General features: G+C 38.0%; 2 protein-coding genes, 1 long non-coding RNA gene and 1 pseudogene across 37 annotated transcripts in view; 2 read left to right on the top strand and 2 right to left on the bottom strand.

Moving 5' to 3' along the window:
- LOC112182006 (cytochrome P450 CYP82D47) overlaps window positions 1–12,378 on the bottom strand; it is a 48,369-nt gene extending 35,991 nt beyond the window's left edge. The window contains exons 1-2 of one of the 2 annotated variants that reach the window (XM_024320430.2): window positions 11,263–12,378; window positions 9,910–10,599 (exon numbers count right to left, since the gene is read on the bottom strand). In XM_024320430.2, coding sequence (XP_024176198.1) covers window positions 9,967–10,599; window positions 11,263–12,237 — 1,608 coding nt within the window. In that variant the 5' untranslated portion in view covers window positions 12,238–12,378 and the 3' untranslated portion in view covers window positions 9,910–9,966. Of the gene's footprint in view, window positions 1–9,909; window positions 10,600–11,262 lie in introns of those variants that run through there. The other variant, XM_040517283.1, reaches the window with a different exon arrangement.
- Window positions 5,781–8,327, bottom strand: LOC112182003 (cytochrome P450 CYP82D47). Its single transcript, XM_024320429.2, has 2 exons — window positions 7,264–8,327; window positions 5,781–6,590 (listed from the first exon to the last, which is right to left on the bottom strand). Exons 1-2 carry the CDS (start codon window positions 8,239–8,241, stop codon window positions 5,958–5,960), a joined length of 1,611 nt encoding a protein of 536 aa, XP_024176197.1. The 5' UTR covers window positions 8,242–8,327; the 3' UTR covers window positions 5,781–5,957.
- A 1,495-nt stretch (window positions 12,379–13,873) lies between the features above and the next one.
- On the top strand, window positions 13,874–15,312 carry LOC112200850 (annotated as a pseudogene).
- Window positions 15,313–17,404: 2,092 nt separating this feature from the next.
- Window positions 17,405–24,605, top strand: LOC112181729. 34 transcript variants are annotated; one of them, XR_005808935.1, is made up of 10 exons: window positions 17,405–17,662; window positions 17,767–17,842; window positions 17,927–17,977; window positions 18,561–18,953; window positions 19,153–20,855; window positions 21,609–21,961; window positions 22,165–22,212; window positions 22,308–22,459; window positions 23,398–23,536; window positions 24,265–24,605. It is a non-coding gene; the product is annotated as an uncharacterized LOC112181729 (long non-coding RNA). The 34 variants fall into 34 exon arrangements; XR_005808934.1 differs by having other exon boundaries at window positions 18,553–18,953; XR_005808918.1 differs by having other exon boundaries at window positions 17,767–17,977; window positions 18,561–18,622; window positions 18,776–18,953.
- The last annotated feature ends 1,481 nt before the right edge of the window (window positions 24,606–26,086 follow it).

Below are 26,086 nucleotides of genomic sequence, written 5' to 3'. Positions count from 1 at the left end.
CTCTCGTTCCCTCCCAAAGTCCCAATCTTTTCTTGTATCTTGTAACTTTGTAAGTCTCCCAATCACCCAATCTGAAATCAATATTTCCTAGGTTATTGGGTTTTGTAGTAGAAATTTGATTTTTTGGCTATGGGTATCTGACAATTTGCGTCATTTTTTAATGTTTTGTTGGCATGGTTTTCTGATTTCTTTTTTTGGCTATCTTCTCCTTGTAAGAATAAAAATAAAAGGCTTTTACTTTCTCTGTGAGTAAGTTTTAGAATTTTTGGGTCTAATTCTAAGTTTTATTGAAGCTTTCTGCGTAGGTGAGAGATGAGTTTCTATGGAGAACTTGCAAATAGGGCTGTGGAGATTGATATGCCGATCATGGTTCAGGTATTGAGGCCAAAACTCCCACTGGGTTTTTATTAAAGAATCTGAATTTATTCTGTTTATTAGGTTCAATTTTGGTGTGAGTTTTAATAAGTTTGGCAAGGATAATGGTTCAATCATAGCCTTATGATTCTGCAAGGATAATGGTTCAATCAGTCTTATGATTATGCATATGTAATGTATAAGTCAGATGGTAATCCATGCTCAAGAATTTTAAAAAAAATGTCAACTTATGTCATGCTTTGGTGTAGAATGACATCTCCATTCTACATGGTTACAGTTCTGAGGAGGTTAAGGTATGTCAAGTATCTCTTTGAGTTCTCTGTCCTAGTGTAAACAGAATTCTATCTTTCTTGAAGCAAATGCTTGTACAGTTTTATCAATTATGGACCAATAGTCTTAGTTGTCTTTATGCATGGAACCTCAAAGTGGATGCTGCTCTTGCTGCATTTTTGAATATAACAAAGTAGCATATCTGTTTAATTATCAAGTTCATTGTGTGCGTTATTTTCTTTTTTGAAGGGTGTATTTTACTCTCATATGTATAACAAGTTTATATCTTCATTATGTTATGTATAGTACTGCAATGCTACTTAGATTTAGCATTTAACTCTGGTTATAAGCTAAATCTTCATAATGTTATTGCTCAAACAGGTTGCAGAAGGCTAAAAGTGGCAGGGAATTGAAGGACAATGTTATAATATTTCTAAGAGTAACCTTGGCATTCAGTGGGTGCTAGAGTTAACTGTGGTAGTGAAATAGAGTTATTTGGGATATCCAATTTCATGGGGATCCTGCATTCAGTGGAACAAATGTTATTTGGTTCTGTAATGTGATTCTGCAAATATATGTCCTATGCGTTAATCAATAATTTTGCCTCAGGTACTATGAAGGACAGTTTGCTCCTATTTCGGAAATAGATGTCGAAGAAGTTGAGGCGCCAGCGATCAGTGTGGTGGAAGCTACCAAGAAGGTAAGTAGTTTATATCACTAAGCTTACTTTTCTTTGGTTCTTTTTTATTCTCTTGTAAATTATTAGCCTGTAATGTTGTAGAGACTGGTCGGTGTACTATTAGTATTACGTACCTATATTTCAATAGATTGCTCAATACATTACTGAATGCAATGGTTGTTTTATTAAAGCATGTGAGTTTATCAAACTTGGCTTTGGGGATTGTACTTTGTTTTGAGAGGTCTGAAAAGATTTAGTGAATCATCCATGTAAAACCTCCTAATAATCACTCCATTAATATGAGAGCATAATATGTATTGGCTTCTCTATTTGATATTAAGTATAAAACATAAATGAGCGACTTGTTACAATTGATATTAATGATGAATTCTGACCACTCATTTTACTTGCAAGTTTCATTGCTTGAGGAAAATATAAAACCCAGAACAAATCTTCCCCATTTGTTGGTGCATCTTCGTGAAAGACGACTAGATTTAGAGTTTAACTCTGCTTATTCCCTGCCACTTAACTCTGGTTAATATTTTCTCTTGTTACAGTTTTAGCTTATAAAATCTATACTCCCATAAGATGAAGGTATGGAATATGTTTAGTGACATTGACATATTTTTGGTCCTAATCATTTTTTAGAGCTGAGGAGTTGGAGACAGCATTGATGGAGATGGTTAAGCAGGATAATCGTCAACAATTGTATGCTAGGGTATTAGATCCAGAAAACTTTTATATGTTGCAGTTTTTTTATACATGTTCATTTTTTAATATGGATTTTGATTGATTTGAGGGTGGTCTTATCAAATAGCTTTTTATTTCTCAGTGTTCTCTTATTAAATTAATTTTGTTGTACTTGTAGATTTTAGGTTGATTGAATGTGATTGTGAGGAAAGTAAAGAAGGTTGTAGTTAAGATCGTAGCAATGTTTATTTTTGTGTATATAATCTTGTTCTTAGGTTTATTGTTATTATTAAGGAGTACACGTTTGTGCATGCATAAAAATGACATTTTCATTCTGTTCTAGTAGGAGTTTATGATCTAGTGTATGCATATGTCATTTTTTTTTTCCAGAAAAAGTTTGTATGAAGATGAAGAGTGCATCAAAGGCTACTGGCTACATTGCTTGCTTCACAGGTAAAAGCTTACCCTGTTGTCTATCAATATCTATTTGGTTACAAATAAATAAGTTCGTTGGCTTTAAGTTGGCAGATTTGCCATATGAGATTTAAACAGTAGTGAAGTAGAATTACAAAATGCTTGCCTGCAAATTTGACGGGCTATTTATAAGGCTCTGTCTCTTTTATCACTGGTCAATGTAGATTTCCTACTTTCTTCTTGGCTTTAAGTTAGTTTTACTATTTTGATATTTTTCTTAACATGACTTATGTTTTCCCTCACCCCCAGGGTTTTTACTATTTTGGTGAACTTAATGACTCACTATCTTATGCCCTTGGAGCTGGATCCTTATTTGATGTGGAGGAGGATTCTGATTACATTCCTATTGGTGAGAACATTCTCATGTTATGAATACTATTACAAAGCAAACTGTATGATCACTCTAATGTGTGACTGAGAATCTGGTTTCTGTCATTACTAATTAATAACATAATTTCTTATATAGCATTGTTAGAAGTGAACTGGTAATATGGAATTTGACAGTGCATGTCCGGACTTGATGAGCAGCAGCAACATGAAGCAGATAGGTGTGCAGATAATTCAACCTTATATAAACTTCAGCAGATCTCTTTTATTTAAAGCTAAAGGCAGCTGAAGGCTAAGAGCCATTGAGAATATGAATTTTTGTGATTCATGTATAACTAGCTAGGAATGCTCTTGTTTGGTACATTATCTAGTTACTTGAATGTATAGATGTTTGAATTATGGTACTTGAATCATATGGATTATAGTATTGTTTATATGGTAATATATCAAGCATTATTTCTGGACAAACGTTTATATGGATATTCTTCTTAGAAACTAAGTTTCAGTCATACAACATAATACAAAACAATGTGTTGTATAACTGTAAAAGAGTTCAAAATTAAGGCTTCTCCTACAACAGTCATTGGGTATTAGCCAATTTGATTACAATATTCACACCATAGCTAACCAAATATAGTTGTTGTGTGAACTAACAACCAACAACAGAAGAGAACAAAACTCTGTTGTGTGAGATTCATTACACACAACAGAAATATAATCTAATCAAATATAGTTGTTGTGTGAACTAACAACCAACAACAAAAGAGAACAAAATTATATTGTGTGAGATTCATAACACACAACAGAAATAAAATCATCTCTGTTGTCTGAGTGAATCAACAGACAACAGAGAAAGAATTATAGCTATTGTGTGTTATCAATCTCAGACAATAAAGAATGAGTTATATTTGTTGCGTGTTATGAATCTTAGACAACAATAAATGAGTTATATCTGTTGTGTGTTATAAATTTCAGACAACGGAAAAATTTCTTCTTTTGTTGTCTGAATGGCCGAGGCATCCCTGCGCATGCCAGGGTAGGCACCTGCTGCGCAGAATTCACACAACGGAAAAATAGCTGTTCTGTTGAGCCAACTACTATCAGACAACGGTGGAATTACCGTTGTGTGATTTTTCAATCACACAACACTGACTTAGACAATGGTGGACTTGGTTATCAGACAACAGAAATCCACTGTTGTCTGATTAACTTTTTGTAGTAGTGTTTGCGTCTTTTTGCTTTGCTAGGGTTTTGTCTAGTAGTAAAATTGATCGGGAATGGATTTGGCACTGCCAGCCTCTTGGGTCATCTTGTCCGATATCGCCTCTGCTTGGCGTCACTGGTTGGCTTCTGCCTCTCTTCTGTTTTTGTTAAACTTTCTATCTGAGCTCTGTTACCACATTATGTGGTGATGGGAGTTTAGCACAGGTTCGGCTCGTAGGTCCTCTCAAGCTAGGATGCAGACGATTCTGTTCGATCAGATGGTGGCGATGCTGGACAATGGGTCGTTAGTACACAAATTGAAGGGGTACGGTTGGTGTGGTGATGGGACGGTTCGGTGGCGTTGTTGAGTGGGCCAGATCAAGGGCGCTGATGACGGTGATGGTGGCGGTCTCTCTTTCTTTGGGGGCGCGATTAGTGATGGTGAAACTGTAGGTGCTAGGGGTCTGACCACCGGCAACGTTGTGGATTTAGGCTTGCCGGATTGGAATGTAGGTGGTGGTGGAGGTTTGATTGAGAGGATTTCAGGCGTCGGGAGTTGTAAGGAAAAGCTAGGGTTTCAGGCTTTGGGCTGGGGATTTCTTCACAAGATCTTGGGCCTAGGCTTCGAGCTTTACTGACGATGAAGGCTTGTTTGTATCTTGGGCTTGTCTCTAGGCCTCGGGTCCTTTTTACTGATAGTCGGGTCTATTTCGTAATTGAACCCGGGGAAGCCCTTTCTGCGTAAGGAGGTCCTGGGTTTGTAGAATAAGTTAAGGTTTTTTTTTCTCTTTCTATCCCTAGCATTGTCTAGTTTTTGGTTACTTCTGGTGTTCTTACTATGGCGATTTCACTAGGTTGCTTTAGGGTGGCTTGATATTGATGTGGCCCTTGCAGGGGTAAGTCATGTTGTGTAATTTCCTACATTTGGTTATATAAAAGGCTTGACGTCCTATTTCAAAAAAAAAAAAAAAAAAGGTTTATGACAGGCCTTTTTTTTTTTTTTTACGGGAAACAATTATATTAAAGGAACAAAGAAAGGATTACAAAGAAAAAGCTATCCCACATTAAAACCGAAAGGAACAGAGGTGAGACAGGTCAATTTTTTTTTTATGACAGGCCAATTTATTCTGCCCTATGAGATTATCTTCAAATCAAAGCAGTAGGTGAGACAGGTAGATGTTAGTTTTAAGGCTTTAAAATCTTGGAGGTAGTAATCAGGTAACTTATGGTCTTGAAAGTAACCACGTGGTGTGGTGAGCTGGTCGAGCGGCCTAGTCTGGAACCCTCAGGTCTAGCGTTCCATTTCCAGCTCCATCCAGTGGCCAGCAGATTTGAGGGACCTTAATTTGTTTGTTAACACGAGGGTTCGTGCGTCTGCGGTGCAGTGATTAGTCTGGCAAAATTGGGATACACTGCATGAGGGTGCGTGTGTGGTTCTATTGACGTCTTTCCCCTCAAAAAAAAAAAAGGTCTTGAAAGTAGAAGCACTCAGTTTAAGACTACATGTTAATAAGTGGTAATCTTACGTGGTGGCACTTCCAAATTATTGGATACTCTTTAAGTATAGCTTATATCTCAGAAGGCCGGGTTACATATATATATATCTCAGAAGGCCGGGTTACATATATATATATATATATATATATATATATATATATATATAGTGAACTACTCTGTATAGTTGTCTTAAAAGTTAAAAGTTGATCAGGTATTATTGTCAAATAATATAAATTATATTTGCCAAAAAAATACAAACTAGCTATAAGATTTTATTGCAGCATATAAAACATTAAGAGGAAATGGCGGGATAAGTTGGACTTGAAAATTACAATATATGTTGCGTTTCAGTGACAGAGACATATAGTAGTAGAAATGAAATCCATGTAGCAAATGAGCCAGTGCAACTACTATTCTAAACATTCAAGAACATACATGTCAGCTAGTCAACATTTTCATATAGTTTAGGATGTAGGCGTGGCTTGAGAAGGACTTCCAGTGGGGTGGTCTTCAAATTTGTTAGTCCTGAACTCTCACCCATATCAACTGGTTCATCAGATGGAGTTGCAATTTCAAACCCGTGTAGCAAATGAGCCAGTGCAAGTTGAGTAACGTGAAGTGCGAGAGAGATTCCTGGACATATTCGTCTACCACTTCCAAATGGTATAAATTCAAAACTCTGGCCCCTAACATCAACATTCTTGTGAGTTGTAAGAAACCTTTCTGGCTGGAATAGACAAGGATCAAGCCAGACATTTGGATCGCGCTGAAGCTTTGAAAGGTTGATAAGAAGACGCGTGCCTGAGCTTACATGATAGTTACCTATTGTGCAGTCTTCTCTGGATTCATGTGGTAATAAGAGAGGTGCAGCAGGGTATAGCCGCAATGTTTCCTTGATAATGGCTTGGAGATAGACTAGGTTCTTCACATCTGATTCATTCACTTGCCTTTCCCTACCAACATGGCTGTCCAACTCAAGTTGAGCCTTCTTCAGGACTTCAGGATTGTTGAGTAATAAAGAAAGAGCCCAGGTTAATGTCACTGAGGAGGTGTCTGTCCCTGCTAGAAGAACCGCCTACAAAGGACATACGAAATGTACATGATTTTCAAACCTATAATGTAGGAAATTCTTTTGCTGGAAGTATTTGTTACAAGTACATATACATTGCATGTTCTTAAAATTTAACTGCTTCCTGTATAATTGCATTTAGAAGCACTAAAGAACTGCTTCTTTTCCTTTTCAATTTTTTTTTTGTAATTTTATATCGCAGAAAGCTCTAATAAGACTATTTGGAATTGCTTCTAAGATTGGGGAAATCGTCTTCTGACTATAAAAAGGACTTTTGGCAACGTTTGGCAAAACAAGGTTAAAATCAATGCTTTGAGTTATAGACTTATAGAAGCTTTTTTTGTTGTTGTGAATTTTCAAGTACTTGACATGTGCTTCCTGAGAATGGAAACACTTCAAGTTAAAGCGCACACTTGAAATTTTTATATAAAAAAATAAAAAATAAAAAAATAAAAAACCTCTTGTTGCTTCGAACAAAACCGATTACAAATAAGAAAACAAAATAATAAGAACAGTCCTAGTGAAGTAATCTCAAACGGCTACATAACAAAATCACACCAATCCAAACAGAAAGAGTTTGAGCTTTTAGTACTGTATATAGATTATAGGAGACGCTGTATAGGAAGTTGAAGTTCATCATATAATTAATTTGAAGAGAGAATTTCGTCGGTCTATATACCAGGCATGTAGCTTTGTTAATTGTATCAGCAGTAATTGAACCAGCAAACTCTTCTGTGCTATCATCATCAAGGACAGAAAGCATCATATCCATGAAGTCAGGCTCACAATCATGTCGCACAGAATTAGTACTTCTCTTGTGCTTATGCTCTTGTAACCATTTTTGAGCCGCACCATCGAGTTCTTTAGCCGTCTTCTTCATGGCCTTCTCATAACCTCCCAAATCCAACCACCTAAGATATGGAACTGCATCTGAGATTACAAATTGACCACCTAATATAAAAAACTCCCTCAACACCTTTTGAAAGCTTTCGTTCTCTTCCTTCTCTTGCGCCGTGGTAGCCCCAAGAAGTCGCTTTCCAATAACCATCCTGAACATGACATTTAAAGTTAAGTCTGCAAACCACCTCTTCAAGTCCACCAGCACATTATTTGAGACACCTTTGTTTCGCTCCCACATATCAAATATATGTTTCGTAGACACCTTCACCTCCGTTTCCCGGACGTGCTTGAGCAACTCCAACTTGTGGTTGGAGAGGATGTGCAGCGTGGTTATCTTTCGCACCTGGCGCCAGTAAGGTCCGTAAGGGCCAAGACCGAACATGGCATAGTCGTACCCCATAATCTCTGAGTATAAAGCTTTCGGGCGGTTGGCAAAAGCTTTATCATTAGTGGTGAGACATTCTTTAGCCACATCCCAACTGCTAACAACAAGAGCTCGGTGCACACCAAGCTTGATGGTGAAGAGCGGTCCGTACTTGTCAGCCATGTTCCCTAGGGTTATGTGGGGCGGTTGAGGCCCTCCTAAGAGGGGAAGATGGCCGAGTATTGGCCATGCACCAGCCGCTTCCGGGGGACCTCTACTTTTTGCTGTGTTTTTCTGCGAGTATTTTGATATCCATACAAAAGAGAAAAGAAAAAGCACCAATGCTAAGAAGGTAGTTAGAGCACAAATGGATGATGGAAGCAGAAACTCCATGGGAATAGAAACCAATAAATACCAAGATATCAAGATTCAAGATCGTGCTTGCTTCATATATATTTCTTACACCCCATTGTACTTAGACATGTAGACCGGTAGGTACCAGTCTAAATCAAGCAACAAAGATAGAGTAGAAATTTAAGGCAGTTGTCTCTTTAGTCATGCATATCTTATCTCCATTGTCTTTATTGATCTTTGACGTCATGAATTCAATTCAATCTTAACAATTTTTAGGATTAATTACATGGGGAAACTGGGGTAATACGGGGAAACTAGAAAATATTGTATTTCAGTTAAGAGGAAACTAGAAAATATTGTATTTCTACTCTATCTTTGTTGCTTGATTTAGACTGGTACCTAAACCCGTATTAAAGCTTCCAGTTTCCTCTTAACTAAAATACAATATTTTGTCACGATTTACACTGTTATTAACATCAGCTTAACAACTAAATGATTTTCTAAAGTTTATGAGAGGCCAATTTATTATGCTCTATGAGATTATCTTCAAAACAAAGCAGGTGAGACAGGTAAATCTTAGTTTCAAGGCTTTACAAAGCTGAAATAATTTTATTGCAGCATACAAAATAATTTTATTGCAGCATATAAATAATCAATTAAGAGGAAATGGGATAAGATGGACTTGAAAATTACAATTATACAGTATATGTTTTTTTCGACAAAATTATACAGTATATGTTGCACTTCAGTCTTGACATAGACATGCATATAGTAGTAGAATTTTTTTTTTTTTTGGCGACAGAAGAAATTTTTTTATTCAACAAAGGTAAATTACAAACTGAGGACCCAAAATGGGCCCAAGACAACAAAAAAAACAGAAACAAACAAACACAAACAAACCCAACTGTCACTGCAAGCTTCAGTAACCCCACCAGAAGAGAAATGACATAGTGACATTGCCGCCACCAGCCAAAGCCAATCGTGACACATATAGAATCGTCACCAGATCGGGCGGTGAAAACTTGGAAACCAATCAAATTAACCCCGCCCGAGAAACTCAGCACAGAACACATTCAAAGATCTTCATAACCCAAATCTCTACTCCATACAAAACATCCTCAGGGACCGACATCAGAAAGCCAGACAAATATATGCAAGGCTATAATTTGGTAAAAGAAAAAAGAAAGTAAGATCAAGATCATCAGCAGCAGAGGATATGCCAAAGAGTCGATGTTGGACAAGTGATACGATGCCGAAATCGGAGCTCCGAAGGACCGGCGAACATTTGTTTAAGTTGATTCTGATGGTTGAGGAGGATGTGCATCTTAACCATGAAAATTCAGAGATTTGAGAAAAAGAGGAAGATGAGAGAAAAATAAAAGAAAGTATTGATGGAAAGGACATGAAAAGGAAGAGAAACGGTGGGAAATATGAAGAAAAGGGAAGAACAGTGGGTTGGAGGGGATGGGTAATCTGAAATTGAAAGATTAGGAAGATTTGGAGGAATGGATTTTGGAAGGAAAGGAAATCAAAACCATACGTGCCACCCCGGGGGGCAGAGCTAGAGCTAGCACTAGAAAGGGTAGGGAAGGGAAGAAGGTGAAGGCGAAAGTGAGTCTGGTGAAGATGAAGGTGAGAGAGAAACGAGAGCTTCCCCTCCTCGGAGGGTTTCTTATATTCCATAATAGTAGTAGAATTTGGAACCCATGTAGCAAATGAGCCAGTGCAAGTACTATTCTAAACATTCAAGAACATACATGTCAGCTAGTCAACACTTTCATAAAGTTTAGGATGTAGGCGTGGGGTGAGAAGGACCTCCAGAGGGCTGGTCTTCATATTTGTTATTCCTGAACTCTCACCCATGTCAACTGGTTCATCAGATGGAGTTGCAATTTCAAACCCATGCAGCAAATGAGCCAGTGCAAGTTGAGTAACGTGAAGTGCGAGAGAGATTCCTGGACATATTCGTCTACCACTTCCAAATGGTATAAATTCAAAACTCTGGCCCCTAACATCAACGTTCTTGTGAGTTGTAAGAAACCTTTCTGGTTGGAATAGACAAGGATCGAGCCAGACATTTGGATCGCGTTGAAGCTTTGAAAGGTTGATAAGAAGACGCGTGCCTGAGCTTACATGATAGTTACCTATTGTGCAGTCTTCGCTGGATTCATGTGGTACTGAGAGAGGTGCAGCAGGGTATAGCCGCAAGGTTTCCTTGATAATGGCTTGGAGGTAGACTAGATTCTTCACATCTGATTCATTCACTTGCCTTTCCCTACCAACATGGTTGTCTAACTCAAGTTGAGCCTTCTTCAGGACTTTAGGATTGTTGAGCAATAAAGAAAGAGCCCAGATTAATGTCACTGATGAGGTTTCTGTCCCTCCTAGAAGAACCGCCTACAAAGGACATACGAAATGTACATGATTTTCAATCATGTATGTAACAAAAAGTAATGTAGGAAATTCTTTTGCTGGAAGTATTTGTGACAAGTACATATACATTGCATGTTCTTAAGATTTAAGTAGTGCTTCCTGTAATTGCATTAATTAGAAGCACTAAAGAACTGCTTCTTTTCCTTCTCAAATTTTTTTTGAAAGTAATTTTATATCGCAGAAAGCTCTTGTAAGACTTTTTGGAATTGGTTCTAAATTTGGGGGAATCTCCTCCAGACTATAAAAAAGACTTTCGGCAGCGTTTGGCAAAACAAGGTTAAAATCAATTTTTTTTTTTTTACTTTTGTGTGAATTTTCAAGCACTTGACATGTTAGAAACACTTCAACTTAAAGCACACATAGCACACACTTGAAATTTTTATTTTAAAAAAAAACTATAGAGACTCTATTTGCTTCGAACAAAACCGATTACAAATAAGAAAACAAAATAATAAAAACAGTCCTCATGAACTAATCTCAAACGGTCATATAACAAAAACACTTTAATCCAAACAGAATGATTTTGAGCTTTAAGTACTGTATATATATTATAGGAGATAATGTATAGGAAGTTGAAGTTCATCATATAATTAATTTGAAGAGAAAAAATTTCATCGGTCTATATACCAGGCATGTAGCTTTGTTAATTGTATCAGCAGTAATTGAACCAGCAAACTCTTCTATACTATCATCATCAAGGACAGTAAGCATCATATCCATGAAGTCAGGCTCACAATTATCCACAGAATTAGTACTTCTCCTGTGCTTATGCTCTTCTAACCATTTTTGAGCCGCACCATCGAGTTCTTTAGCCGTCTTCTTCATGGCCTTCTCATAACCTCCCAAATCCAACCACCTAAGATATGGAACTGCATCTGAGATTACAAATTCACCAGCTAATATAAAAAAATCCCTCAACACCTTTCGAAAGCTTTCGTTCTTTTCCTTCTCTTGCGCCGTGGTAGCCCCAAGAAGTCGCTTTCCAACAACCATCCTGAACATGACATTTAAAGTTAAGTCTGTAAACCACCTCTTCATGTCTACCAGTACCTTATTTGAGACACCTTTGTTTCGCTGCCACATATCAAATATATGTTTCGTAGACACCTTCACCTCCGTTTCCCGGACGTGCTTGAGCAACTCCAACTTGTGGTTGGAGAGGATGTGCAGCGTGGCTATCTTTCTCACCTGGCGCCAGTAAGGTCCGTAAGGGCTAAAACCGAACATGGCATAGTCGTACCCCAAAATCTCCGGGCTTAAAGCTTTCGGGCGGTTGACAAAAGCTTTATCATTAGTGGTGAAACACTCTTTAGCCACATCCCAACTGCTTACAATAAGAGCTCGGTGCACACCAAGCTTGATAGTGAAGAGCGGTCCGTACTTGTCAGCCATGTTCGCTAGGATTATGTGGGGCGGTTGAGGCCCTCTTAAGAGAGGAAGGTGGCCAAGTATTGGCCATGTACCAGCCACTTCTGGGGGTCCTTTGTTCTTTGCTGTGTTTTTCTGCAAGTATTTTGATATCCATACGGAAGAGAAAAGAAATAGTAAAAATGCTAAGATGGTAGTTGGATCACAAATGGAAAATGGAAGCAGAAACTCCATGGGAATAGAAACCTACAAGTACCAATAAATATCAAGATTCAAGATTGTGATATTTGCTTCATATATATTTCTTACACCCCATTGTACACCAAAATATATAGTGGTAAGTACCGGTCTAAATCAACTAATCGAAAGGTAGGGTATAAATTTAAGGTAGAATTCTCGGTTATGCATATCTTCTCTTTATTGTCTTGGATCTTTGATGTCATGCATTCAACCCCTTTAACGATGCATATTTTGTCTCACCTGTCCTTATATTTGAAGCACTACATTCAATTCAAACCTATTTGTCCTAAATTATACCAGTCTATATCAAGATGGGACAAGCTACCGACCGGTTGTAATCGCACTCCACGGCTTACAATAATTAATACATGTAATGCGGTGTAGTCGTGTAGATATAAGTATATAACTTCAAAATTTTGTCTATATACACTAATTTCAATAGTGGTTGGCCCAAACATTCACCGTCAGTGGATCGAATACGCTTTGTTAGAAGATTTGGAAAAAGATGACTTAAAAAATTAGAATACATGCCATTTTCCGGTTCTTCTAGATTGTGGGTGGGCTTACACATTGGATTCAAATTTGCTCACCATTTTTATTGGGGAGTGAAATTTGCACTCTCCTTTTTATATTGTGCACTCCTCTTTAATTTTTGGGTGGTTCTAGTTAGACCTCCAAATTTGTTATATGGACCTCCATCATTTTCCAATAGTTATTGGACTTTGTCAACTCATATAAAAAGACATATAAGGATATAGAGAGAGAGAAAAGAAAAGAAAAACTCTTCTTACCTCCCATGACAAACTAAAGACGTTTTTCTTTTTACTTTCAAAGTATTTTCTTCCTTCAATCTCCCATGCTTGGATGCGAGATGAAACATTTGTAGAAATTTTTTAATTGTTATTGTTTTCTATTAAAGTCCTATGTTTTGAAGATGGAATTAGATAAGTTTGGCCTTTATACTTGTAAGCAAAACTACTCCTTTTTTGTTTCAACTATAAGAAGGGATATATGAATGCAACAGTAACAAAAAATACTTGTAATTTCTCATTAGTTTGTTCTACTGCTTCCCTTAACTTTTTCTTCAAAGCTTATATTTTCAATTCTCCATGGCTTACGACACTCCAAAATGTTGGATTGATTCATAGAACCGGGGGAACCAACATCAAAGAATCTCGCTTTTAGAAAAGGCTCTTCTTCAAGTTCGAATGTTAATACCCGGAAGACTCATGAGCAGCGTTAATACCTGAAACTTGACTTACTTGACCAGTCCAAATCTGCAATTTGGTCAATTCATTCTGCTTCTTCTTCTATTAGTTGAATTAATAGAGATAATAATAAAAAATAAAAAAAATAGAACAAAAGATTGTTGAAGAATAAATTTAATTGTTTAAGGATATTTTGATAAAATTAAGGAGGTGCACTTAGCTATTTAAGTATTTAAAAAAATGAATTAGAGGTCCAATAAGTAGGAGATGTCCAAATAGTAAATTTGGAGGTCCAATTAGAACCCCCCTTAATTTTTTTTATAATATTTCTTTTCTAACTTTTATTTGCATTCCCAAATTACCCTTAATCTCTCTATCGAAAGCAAACTGATATTGCTCTCCCAGTCAGACAAAGCCTTTCGAAGATCTTTATTGTATTTGGAGAGAGAGAGAGAGAGAGAGAGAGAGAATGGGGGACTATCACTATATCTACAAGGATTTGGACGGAGCCTCCACGCAGTGGGACTATATTCAGGCAAAGCTCGGCAATCTTCCGCCTAAGAAACCGGCGTTTAAGCCTCCTCCCTTCTCTCCGGCAGAGGACGAAGCCTCTCTTCCTAAAGACAAGTCTTAGATCGATGATAAGACCGAGCAGGACCTCGAAGATCTCGAAGACGATCCCGATCTCGACGACGATCGCTTCCTCGAGGAATACAGGAGGAAGAGGTTGTCTGAATTGAGAAAAGCAGCGAATGTTGAAAGGTTTGGATCAGTGGTTCCAATTTCGGGATTAGATTTTGTGCGTGAGGTTTCTCAAGCTCTACCTAACGTTTGGGTGGTGGTGATTCTCTACAAAGAAGGAATTGCAGAGTGTGGATTGTTGATGCAGTGTCTGGAAGATTTGGCAACTAAGTACTCGGCAACCAAATTTGTGAAAATAATATCAACATACTGCATTCCTAACTACCCGGATCATAATCTTCCCACTCTTTTAGTGTACAACAATGGCACTGTCAAAGCCAATCACATTGGGTTGCGCAACTTTGGTTGGAGGTGCACCTGAAGGTGTGTCATTAGTTCTCTGTCAATCAAATCCTGTACTTAATGATGGGCAGAGTGTAAATGGTCGGTCAAGGGAAGCTGTGATTGAGGGAGTTCGCAAGAGGTTCATAGAGAAAGTTATGACACAACATGAAGATAAGGACGATGGATATTCAAGTGATTAGAACATTAGTAACTGTATATTGTTTTCTTGAAGAATTATGTTGTTTTCTTATCAGGGCTTCTGGAAGAGTTTGAGTTTATATTAATACTCCTGTTTTGTGAATCAAAAAAATATTGCTCTCCCAGTCTCCCTCTCTCTATGTACGATTTGATCCTCTCTCTCTGTATGTTCCCTTCTTCCATTATCTTTGGTGAACCTGGGCTAAGGGAAGTAGTCAAATAAGATTGTATAAACCAATATACTGATTTAGTGATTTGTTTACAGTACAATTGAAATTGGAGATTAAATCTTCACATCAAATTGAAACCCAGATGGACAAACACATAATCAAACACCAACTGGACTTATATAATTGAGACCCCGTTCCTACACCCTCTCGAGCTCTCTCTTTCGACACCCACAACCTCTCTCTCCTCCACAACCACCGCCACCTCCCATGTCGTCTCCAGCGCCTCCATCGACTCTGGCCAGTACTTCGTCGACCTCCGCCCCGACACTCCTCCTCGTCGCCGACACCGGCATGGATCTGGTCTGGCTTCGCTGTTCCTCCTGCAAAAGACGCGCCAATCAGCGAGAACTACATTGAGTCTGAGATTTGGATCGGGGGGAGAGAGTCTTAGTTTTACTTTTCGTATTAGGCCGTGAAAGAGAGAGGATGAGACAAATAAGTATAAGGGTGATTTGGTAAAAATAGTACAAAAGTAGTGCAAAATGTAAAAGTAGGAGTGCAAATTTCAGCTCCCTTTTTATTTTGTGGTGATATCACCACCTAATTAAAACTTGCCACGTCATGTAGAATTAATTTAATACTTAAAATTTATTTGTTTAATAAAACATCATGATTAACTATAATTATGTTTTATAACACATGACAATTTTATATTTAGTGGTGGTATCACCACCAAAGTATTGGTGGTGAGCAAATTTGAATCCTTACACATTCCGAATTAGTTACTGCAAAGAAGCTAATATTGTCTAATCCTCTATTTATTTGAAAAATAAAAAAACACAAAAAAATGTCATCTAGTTAACAATTTCGAAGTTTAGGATGTAGGCGTGGGGTGAGAAGGTCCTGCAATGGGGTGGTCTCCTAGTTGGTTATTCAACTGTCACCCATATCAACTAGATCCTCAGATGCAGTTGTAATTTCAAACCCGAGTGGCAAATGAGCCATTGTAAGTTCAGTAACTTGAAGTGCAAGAAAGGTTTCTAAACATCTTTATCTGCCACTTTCAATTCAAATGGTATCAATTTAAGCTCTGCCGCGCTTCAAAATCCTTCAAAATTATGTGCTATATATAACAAGCGAGTTTTCTTCCATTTGACATCTTTCAACAAAAAAGTATATTGCAGCCTTTCTACTTTGAATTTTACCACAAAGAGCCCCCATAGGTGTCTCTTTGTTTTTCTTCAAACTTCAAATTAGAAAAATGAAACTAAATATTCATTCAAATTAGAATATTATTGGTGACAACATATTCATTCGAAGAAGTTGTCATTTTTTATTTTTATTTTCCTGTTTGTTTTTAATTACATCAAAATTCAGAAATATTTTGCATGTAGCTAGTTTGATTCCATTTATATAGTACATATTTTAATTACATCAGAAAAACAAAAAGGGAAAATATTGGTGACAACATGTTCCGAAGAAGTTGTCTTTTTTTTTTTTTAATGTTTCTTTTTTTTCTTATATAATTAAAACAAGGGAAAATTATACAATGTATTAACGTATAACATGCATACAATTGTCTTAAAAGTGGTAAAATGAGTCCTCAAAAAAGTAATATTAGTCCTCAAAGTAGTAACATGAGCCCTTAAAGTGGAAAATTTTCTTAGTTACCACATGAGTCCTCAAAATAATGATATTAGTCCTCAAAGTGGTAACATGAGTCCTTAAAGTGGTAAATTTTCTTAGTTTACCATATGAGTCCTGAAAATAGTAATATTAGTCCTCAAAGTGATAACATGAGTCCTTAGAGGGGTAAAAATAGTTGATGTATGAGAAATGTTACATATCATATCTTTACCCGATTAAAACAAGTGCTATAAAAATGGAATCAAACTAGCTACATGCCAAAATGAAATTATTGGTGACAACATGTTCATTCGAAGAAGTTGTCATTTTTTATTTTAATTTTCCTGCTTTCTTTTTGTTCTTATGTAATGAAAATAAGTTCGTTGGCGTGAGTCGTACTAAGTAGTATTAGGATTGTGAATATTGTATTACTATTAGGAATATTCTGTTGTAATTAGTTTCCTAATAGGTCTTTGTGTATCTTGTATATTTACTCCATTCTTGGAGAAGGTGAATACAATTCAGAAATTCCCAATCTCTTGGTTCCTTTTGACTTAATATCACAGTCGAGATCTGTGAGCCCCAGAAAAATGTATCAAGCTTAGTGGAGATCGTATGAGAAATTATTTAGCGATCTCGATAAACGTTAGAGTGCTCGAGAATATTTTCAGAAATTTTCACAAAGTGAAATACTCGATTTAAGAGTTGGATGATAAAGTACACGTCACGACGAGTTCATGGAAAATTTCGGGGAATTTTCCGAGTAACCGAGCTATTTATAGCGATTTTCCGAAGTTATGGGATTTTAGAAAATAAATTAGAGAATTAGAAAATAAGTGGAGAAATCTTAGCCATCCATTTTCCCCACCGCTTGATCAAGGCCATCCATTGATTAATGGACAAATCTATATAGGCCTTTGATCAGTTGGAAGACCCAGAATGATCGAGAGAGAGAGAGAGAGAACCAGAGTTCTCCGACCCGCGACTGGGTCCGACGGAAAATGCTCCTCCGGCCGCCTCTCCGCGGCGGACCATGGGCAATAGCTTTGTCTCTCCATCGCCTACAACCCTGTAGCCTTGGATCGTCCATGCACTTGACGAGGTAGAAGAATCGACGGTGAGAAGGTCCGAGCTTTCTCCGGCGAGTTCTGTAATTTCCGGCGACTCCGGCCACTGATTGAGCTGCATTTGGTATGAAACTCACTCTTCTCGCCACGCTCTGCACGTTAGTCTAATTAGTTTTTCAATTTGATTGAGATTAATGGATTGTGTTTCTGGGTTTGCTTCGGACGCAGTCGAAATTGACGTTGCCGGCAGTTGTTTTGGCTTCCTTGGTTTAACTTCTGCGTCCTAACCACCACTTGGGTCTTGGTCGAGATCAATCTGCAGTCTTGGGTTGAGTTGATCAACTCAGAATCGACTAGGCTGACTCCGGTTTGCTGTGTTCTTCGACAGAGAGCCGACCTGCAATTTGGGATTTTGTTTGTGATCGAGTTTGATGGCAAGGTTAGTTAGAATCTATTTGACAGTTCTGGGAATTTGCTTGTATAGTTTGCTTTTGAAGTTGAATGCCTGTGTTTACAAGTTTACTGTGACGTCGTGTTGAGAATGGTGGATTGAATTGGTATGAGTTCGTTTCTGGTTGGTAGTTACTGTTTGTAAGGGAGTTGGTTTTATCAGTTCGATATTTAGTTAAGGTTGCTATGGCAATTTGTTATGTTAATGGTTGCGTTGATTTGAATCGGAAGAGATTGTATTTCAGTTAAAGGAGAGAAGTTATGTTTGGGTGTCCTTAGTAGTTTGGGCACACCGTGTATGAAAATGGAATGGTGTATTGTGTGGGGTGTCCATAGTAGTTGTGTCGAATTATTATGTAACGAAATTTTGAAATGGAAAGTAGTCGATATTCCAATCTCAAGTAAAATGTTCGGTAATTAGAATAATTATCGAACCTATCTCGATTGGTCAAACTTTGGTCAACTCCTGGTCAAACCAGGAAAAATTGGTCGGATGATTTATTAATCGTCAAGATTTCAATATTTGTTCAATAGACTATTAACTATCGAAATGTCGGAACTTAGGACTCTAGATACCCAAGGAACGGAAGGTTCGCGACTCTCGGAGTACGTGAGAGAAAGCATCGGAATCCAGGTAGGGGACTCGGGACTCCCTACTGGCTAGTGATTTTCCGTATTTGTTTATATACGTGATGCATGATGAAAGTACATTGTTAGTTCACATTTAAAATGTTTTTAAGTTAACGTGCGTATAAGATTGTTGATGGCGGTGTGTGAAAGCGGAAAGGTGGTCGATGACTTCCTTGGGGATTAGCCACCCCTAAACCTCCAGAAGGTTAGCTACACCGGTCGGACGGTGCGTAATCACAATGACGACTCAGTTCCGTGTGTGTAGCTAGTGTGTTAAGTTTGGCGCTCTGTGACTGGTAAGGTCAGATGTTGGTCCTATGGAACCAGGCCATCAGGTAAATAGCACGTAGTTTTCTAATCATGCATCGAGTTTTAAGATTAATGATATTTTAAGTTTGTCATTCTTACATATATATTCGCTTTGTTTTCACACTGGGCCCAAATCCAAATTATTACAAAGTTTTAGTTGATTTTCAAACTTAGCCGGAGTAAGTCCCATAGAGCAGCGAGGACGAAATCTCACCCCTACAATAGTGTATGTGCAGGTACTGTGCACTAGTAATGGGATTGTAGAGGACGGAGCTGGGTGCGCGGAATTTGATAACCCTTCCGGACGGTAAACGAGTTTCTGATGTACTCTTGATCTTTATTTTTTGATCCACACCATTCTGAAACTTGTTGTTGAGTGTTCATTGTGTGGTTAAGTCTATTAGTCCTCGACTATTCAAAAATGACAAGTTCTAGACGAACAAAGTGAATTTTGTAATTTCAAGAAGCTTTCACCTCAAAAGTATTTCAAATTCCCGCTGTGCGTTTTACGAAAAGTTTATCAACAAAAATGCCTTGCAGTTCTCTAGAATGTAATTCGAGCCTTCAATTTATATTTTAGAGACTCGCGGCACTTTGACGTGCTCAAGCTGGCAAGGTGCAGTTTGGGGCGTTACAAGATCCATTCAGACTCGGTTGTGTTTTTTCAGCTACAGATTCAATCTTTTGGTTGCTGTGGTTCTTTTGTTTTGTCCGTTCACTAGTTGTTAAGCTGATCCTTTTGTTTTGTTGGTTCTTTTGTTCGATCATTGCTTCCCTTGTGCTTTGTATTTTTTGCTGGCTCCTTTGGTTGTTAATTTGAATATTTGAAGAAGATGGTGGATTTGAAGATCACCGACGAGAATAGTGGAGAATCTCTAGAGTTTGGAGAGACGAGTTCTGTGGCCCGTGAGGTCGTAATTGTTCAGAATGTCACAGATAACTCGAGTTTTGGTGTCAAGCTCAATAGTACCAATTATCAGTTATGGCAGAGACTCATGAAGATCCATATTCATGGGATTGGAAAGTGGAATTATGTTATCGGTAGCGCAGCAAGACCTACTGCAGGACCAAAAGTCGATGAATGGGATACAACAATTACTATTGTGATGAGAATTATTCTCAAGGCTATGACTCCGGAGGTAATGAGATCATTTGCTAACTATGATTCTCCCAAAGCAATTTGAGATTCTGTTGCTGCTACATATTATGATAGGAGTGACTTTGCTCGGGTTCATGAATTGAATGCCAAAGCTTTCAAAACAACTCAGAGCGGACAGCCTGTTGCAACTTTTTATGCGAATTTGAGGACAATTTGGAAAGACCTTGATCAGAGAAACCTTAATCCTATGACTTGTGAAGCTGATATCAAATCCTATCGGACTGAGCAGGACAAGATGTGTGTCCATATTTTTCTTGGTGGCCTGGATCCTCACTTTGAAGGGGAAAAGAATGAGTTATTGGCTTATTGCGTCTTGCAACTCCACCTACATTGGAACAAGCTTTTGCCTATATCCGAAGAGATGAAGGTAATAAGGCTGCTGCTCAGAGCCTTCATACTGAAATTTCTAGTTTAGCAATACATGCTAGATCTCCACCTTAACCTTAGATTGGGAACTCTACCTTAGTTCCCTCTCAGAACCAGTATAAACCACGGAATCAGGGATATCAACAAAATCAGAATTATAACCAAATGACTTGCAACTACTGCAAGGAAGTTAGCCATTTCAAGAATCAATGCCCTAAGCTGCGAAGGTTCAATTACAACAACTCTGGTTGCAGAGAAGGCAATGATACTGGAGGACGTGAAGGACGTGGTAGTGGTTAAAGAGGCAAAACAGCAGTCCAATTGGTACCAGAACCTGTCTTCTACGACATTGAAGGGCAAGACCCCTCAAAGGGTAATGTTTCCTTGACTAAGGAAAGTCGAGGTAAAATTGGTGTTGCTTTACATGTTTCTGAATTTACTGGTAGTGATACATGGATAATTGATTCTGGTGCGTCTGACCATATGACCTATGATAAGTCCTTCTTTATGTCTATGTCATCCCCATTTATATCCCATATTTCTAATGCAAATGGTGCATCTTTTCCTGTCTTAGGTATTGGGTCTGTTTAGGTTACACCATCCATTGTATTGCAGGATGTGCTTTATGTACCCTTGTTGTCTCATCACCTTTTGTCTGTATCCCAATTGAATTCACAAAATAAGTGCTCTGTAAACTTTTACCCAATGTATGTTATTTTTCAAAATTTGTGCACGAGGGTGATCATTAGCAAGGGAGACCTGAGAGTGAGACTGTTTCACTTGGATTGCATGTACGCAGAGCCAACACAGGCACCAAAACAGCCCTTGGCCCTGACATTGAGTTCTGACCGATTGAGTGAGCTATGGTTGTGGCACAGACGTTTGGGTCATCCATCTTTTAGAGTTATGAAGAAGTCCATGCCTTCATTGTTTCTGGGAGTTAGTGAGTCTAGCATTGTGAAACTTGTGCTTTGGCTAAGAGTTATAGGTCTAGTTATCCTTTGAGTTTTCATTCTAGTATGCCTATTTATGGGTCCTTCTAAACATTCTACCCTTTCTTGAATGTGATATTTTGTGTTATTCATTGATGATTTTACTCGATTATCTTGGGTGGTGTTACTTAAGTCTAAAGATTCTGTTTTTTCTGCTTTTACAGCATTTCATAATCTTATTCGTACTCAATATGATGCTCGTGTCTCTAGAAAACGAATTCGCAGAGATTTCTTTGTGGCTCATCTCAGAGGTGCAGCATGGTGTTGACTCGTCGGAGGAAGGCGAAGAAGATGGTGGCTACGGTGACTCCACTCTGGTGGTTGGAGATCGTGACGGAGGAGAGAGAGTCCTCCAGATCCACTTTCTCTCTCCTCCACAAATCTGAGTTCTTGTTTCCTTTCTGTTCAGCACCCAACCTCCTTCTTGTTCTTCACAAAGAGAAAGATTGAAAGGATTGATTTTGAATCAAATATTTAGGAATGGCTTCGAGAGTCGTTGATCAACAACAAGCCAGAGGTATTGCTTTCTGATTCTAATTGGGGGGTTTTGTTGTTCTTGATGATTGTTCATCTGATTTGTGATACGAAATGTTCATAACTGGGTGACACATCATTGCTTTATAGAGAAATCTGGGTAATTGGTTTTGTATTTGTGCTTTTGTTTTCGTAATTTCTTCTAATTGCTGAGAATTTACTTTCTGATTGCTTTGATGTCTTCAGGTTCTCTAATCGTTTTTTTCCAGGTTTCATACTTCGTCCAGGTGAAAGGTGTTTTTGTTGGGTTTCTTTTTTTTTTTACTTGAAACTTATTTGATTATGTTGTTGATAGGTGGGATCTGATTTTTGTATAGTTTGTGCTTTAGGTTTTTGGCCTGATTTGATGTGAATTCAGAGGTTCTGCATATTGAAGAAGTTAGCAAAACAAAGAAAAGAGTTCGTGTTTGGTTGCTCTGAACTGTATGGAGCTTTGAAGTTTCACTTGGTTTTTGAAGAAAGTCCAGCAACTACAGTCAAGGTATGTGAAAGTTTAGAAAGCATGTGCTGCTGAGCTTAGCTGGCTTACTTAAAAGTTTAGAAAGCATTGTGCAATCTTTATAAGTCCAAAGAAGCAGTCTCTTACTTACAAGCAATGTGGATTTGATGGATTGAGTGTTTAGCTCTCATTCACCTAACAGTCACAAATCCTCACTATGTTTTTTTTTCCTTTCTTTTAATTTTGACTCTTCAAATTGGGAAGAGAAATGAAAAGGTAAAAAAGCAGGGGGGTAAAACACAAACAAATCCCCCAAGTGAATGGAGACGTAGTAGTTTTAACAGCAAAGAGGAAAAGGAAGGAAAAGAATTTCGCAAATTTGGGAATTCCAAAATCCTTACTCCCAACATTTTGCCCAACTCTTACTTTTAGGTTTGATATTGGTTTTGTCCCGGTAATGCCTAGCTCCCAGAAAGGGTAAAACCTTTCCTTTCCACACTTATTGAGCTTAGTTGGCTTTCAAAATGCTTTCTTTACTGTTAATTTTTGAAATCTAGGTGGGTTTGTTTCATAGTGGGATTGTGAGTTTCGTTACACACAGATGTGTGTGTTGATTTTTGGTACTGTCACTAAGAGATTGTGACTTTATAGGTAATTTACTTTCTGGGTTTGGTTAACTTTTACCCAATATATATGATTAATTCAGAGGCTTAAGGTTTAGATCTAAAACGTTGTTCTGTTATGGGCATTACCTTGATTGGTTTTAGAAAGTTTCATAAAATGTTCACCAAAACCGATTGGAGGATCCCAAATGATGAAAAAATCATACCTTTTCAATCTTTTGACTGGAAAGATTTGCTTTGAGTTGTCAGATTTCATTGGAATTAGACTGTTGTATCTATTTTATGATCGATTCTACAAATGAGTTTGTTATATAGGTGTTCTTTGTGGACTGAGATTAATGTGTTTTGTTATAATAGGTATGGCAGTGGCCAGAGTAGGGGTTTAGCCACAGAAGAACGTTGTGGCGGATGGGAGAAACTGAAAACCACTGGGTGAGATTGGTAACTGGCAACTTGTTCAAGGAATTGGGATCAAGCCGAATCGCCCTATAACAAGGTTTATTACTCGCTCTTCTATTTGTGCCTAGATGCTATAGAGTAAATTGATAAATGATAGAATTGTCAATGGAGTCTAAAGATATAGGTTCTTAGAGATAATGTATGATGACTACCACATCTCATATTTTGATGCAATTTTCCTGGAGTCTAAAGATATAGGTTCTTTGGTTTGTTTCTGTTAAGTTTCAGCTCTTCTATTTAGGATTCATATATTGGTTAAAACTCAAGGTAGAAAAGAGGTTCTGCAAATGTGAATTTGTGTTTCCGAGTTTCTGACCCAGTTGAACTTTTACTGAAAACTGTACAGTTCAGTTGGGAATTTGAAGTTATTATATTCTTACAGATTGCAGTAGACATCTTAAGGATTGTTTCAGAATTGGAATCTCCTAAAAATAATTTTTCTAGAATTACTTATGATTTTTCAAAGTTGCAAGTCTGCTACAAGAATTTCTGAACACAGCAATACTGGGTGTTAAACTATCTTAGTTTCTTGGAAAATAGAACACTGGGTTTCTTATGCCCAAGGTGTCTGTTGAAATGGGTAGCTGAAATTTCATGTCAGACTTCTTTAACATCTTATATCCCATTTTGGTAACTGATATAATTTTAAGCCCAAGTTGTTCATGTTTTGTCTCTTGGATCTTCTTTAAACAGCACCCTACAGTTTACTAATTTTCAGTTTCCAAGTCATCAGTTTCATATATTTACTTCTACTTATGGATGTAGGTTATGGAGAGCACCTGTGGATTCCACTTACTTCTAGAATGGTAGACATGCTCAGTGAATAAGCTAAAGTAAACAAAGCAGGCCATGAGCCTTTGTTCTCTGTTAATTATATGCAGCATCTCAGCAAGGAAAATTTATGTTCTAGGACACTTTAGGATGCCGGAAAGGGATCACTATCACATTTACTTTAGTTATAGGCATGGTTAATGTGCAATGGACACGTTTTATGGACCAGTTTATATTTTTTGGGTTTATGTATTTATAGGCACTTAGGCAGTGTTAATTCCTTGTAAATGTTGGGATGAATATTGCTTATGGAATGAAATGCTTTTTGGAATCAAGGATGTGTTGTTCAATTGTACAAAATGTATGTCTTCTCTTCTATCTCAGACAATTCAACACCAAAAATAAACCATTGTCTAACAAATGAACATGAAGAAAAAAGAAAGAAAAAACTGTTGTCTGAATCATCTATCTACAATAGTTATTAAACATATTTTGTTTCAGGATGCAATAACACACAATGGCTTTAACAACTTTTCTGTTGTCTGGTTCAAAGTCAGTCAATAGTATTCAATTACTTTGCTGATCTCCAAGCGTCCTTCAGACAACAGTTTTTTACAAAAAAATGTTCTCCAACTGTTCTTTACGCGGCCCAACCTTCCAGGATCTGCCAACTAAAATTGATTTGCACAAGAGTGAAGGTACCAACTCTGTTGTTCTTTGTGGTATTCAGACAACAGACTGGGTAGTAACTGCTGTTGTACTAAATTTTATCAGACGACAGTTTTCTGGTATTGTCTGATTCATGTATCAGACAGCATTGAGATAGACAACAGCAAACCTTATAATCAGACGACAGTGAAAACTGTCGTCTAATTGAAAAATTGGTGCAGTGAGTGTTAAAGGATCACGCAGAATCTGGCCAAATAACCCCAAAATTCAAAAATCACCGCCATAAACACCTCTCTTCCGCTAAATAGCCTCATTCTCCCGCTATTTGGCCTTCTCCTCCGCTACTTAGCCTTATTCTCCGCTAAATATCCTCATCCCCCGCTACGAATCATCAAGCAACGAGTCAACAATCCGCCACAACACAAGTGTTACCGCCAACAATGTCATTTCACCGCTAACATTTACCTTGCTCCAACAAACTTGCAAGGCAATCATACCATCACTCATCAACAGACAACTACTGGACAACATGTCTCAGACATCGTGACTTCCGATAATAGTCGATGGTCACTCACCTGACACAATTTACACTTAGCGGAACATTCCCAACCAGGGATATCCCATTTATCATCAGTACATCGACCTTAATGAGGTGGTGCAGTCAAGTTCTTCTCCTCCGGGGAAGAGTAAGGGAACAGTTAAACACACCCTACGGCAGCCACTGATCCGGCAGTTAACTTCTCGACGCTAAGGCTCTAAAAGAGTGGGATAGCTACTCATCGCCTCATGCTGTCACACAGCTCCCCTCAACAAACAATCATCCGACCAAACGGAGGTCTTTCTTAGCCGGGGAGTGGGGGACTCCCTGGAGGGCCTAGCAGGGGCCCACCTGAAAGGGCAAAAATCTCTCGCTCAAACAAAATCCATGGTTGACGACGCACTCGCACTGATTATGCCCAACATATAGCTAAAGGTTCTGCATTAGCTGTGGTAACTCCCCAACCAAGAAATCCCTCCTTGACTGGGGACTTGGGGGACTTGTATATACATTGCAATTACCGACCATAATCTGCAGTCATACTTAACCATGTCACCTTGGCGAAGTAACTTCAATGGAGTAATCTCCGGAAACACAGCAAGACAACCT

Source organism: Rosa chinensis, chromosome 1, assembly GCF_002994745.2.
Source record: "Rosa chinensis cultivar Old Blush chromosome 1, RchiOBHm-V2, whole genome shotgun sequence".
Lineage (NCBI taxonomy): Eukaryota > Viridiplantae > Streptophyta > Magnoliopsida > Rosales > Rosaceae > Rosa > Rosa chinensis.
The sequence above is the reverse complement of the archived record's forward strand: the minus strand, read 5'-3'. Positions and strand labels throughout refer to the sequence as shown.

Coding starts and splice junctions, on each gene's coding strand:
- LOC112182003 (XM_024320429.2), bottom strand. CDS start 8,241: ATGGAGTTTCTGCTTCCATCATCCATTTGTGCTCTAACTACCTTCTTA. Junction 6,591..7,263: donor TTAACAAAGCTACATGCCTG/GTATATAGACCG, acceptor TGTCCTTTGTAG/GCGGTTCTTCTAGCAGGGAC.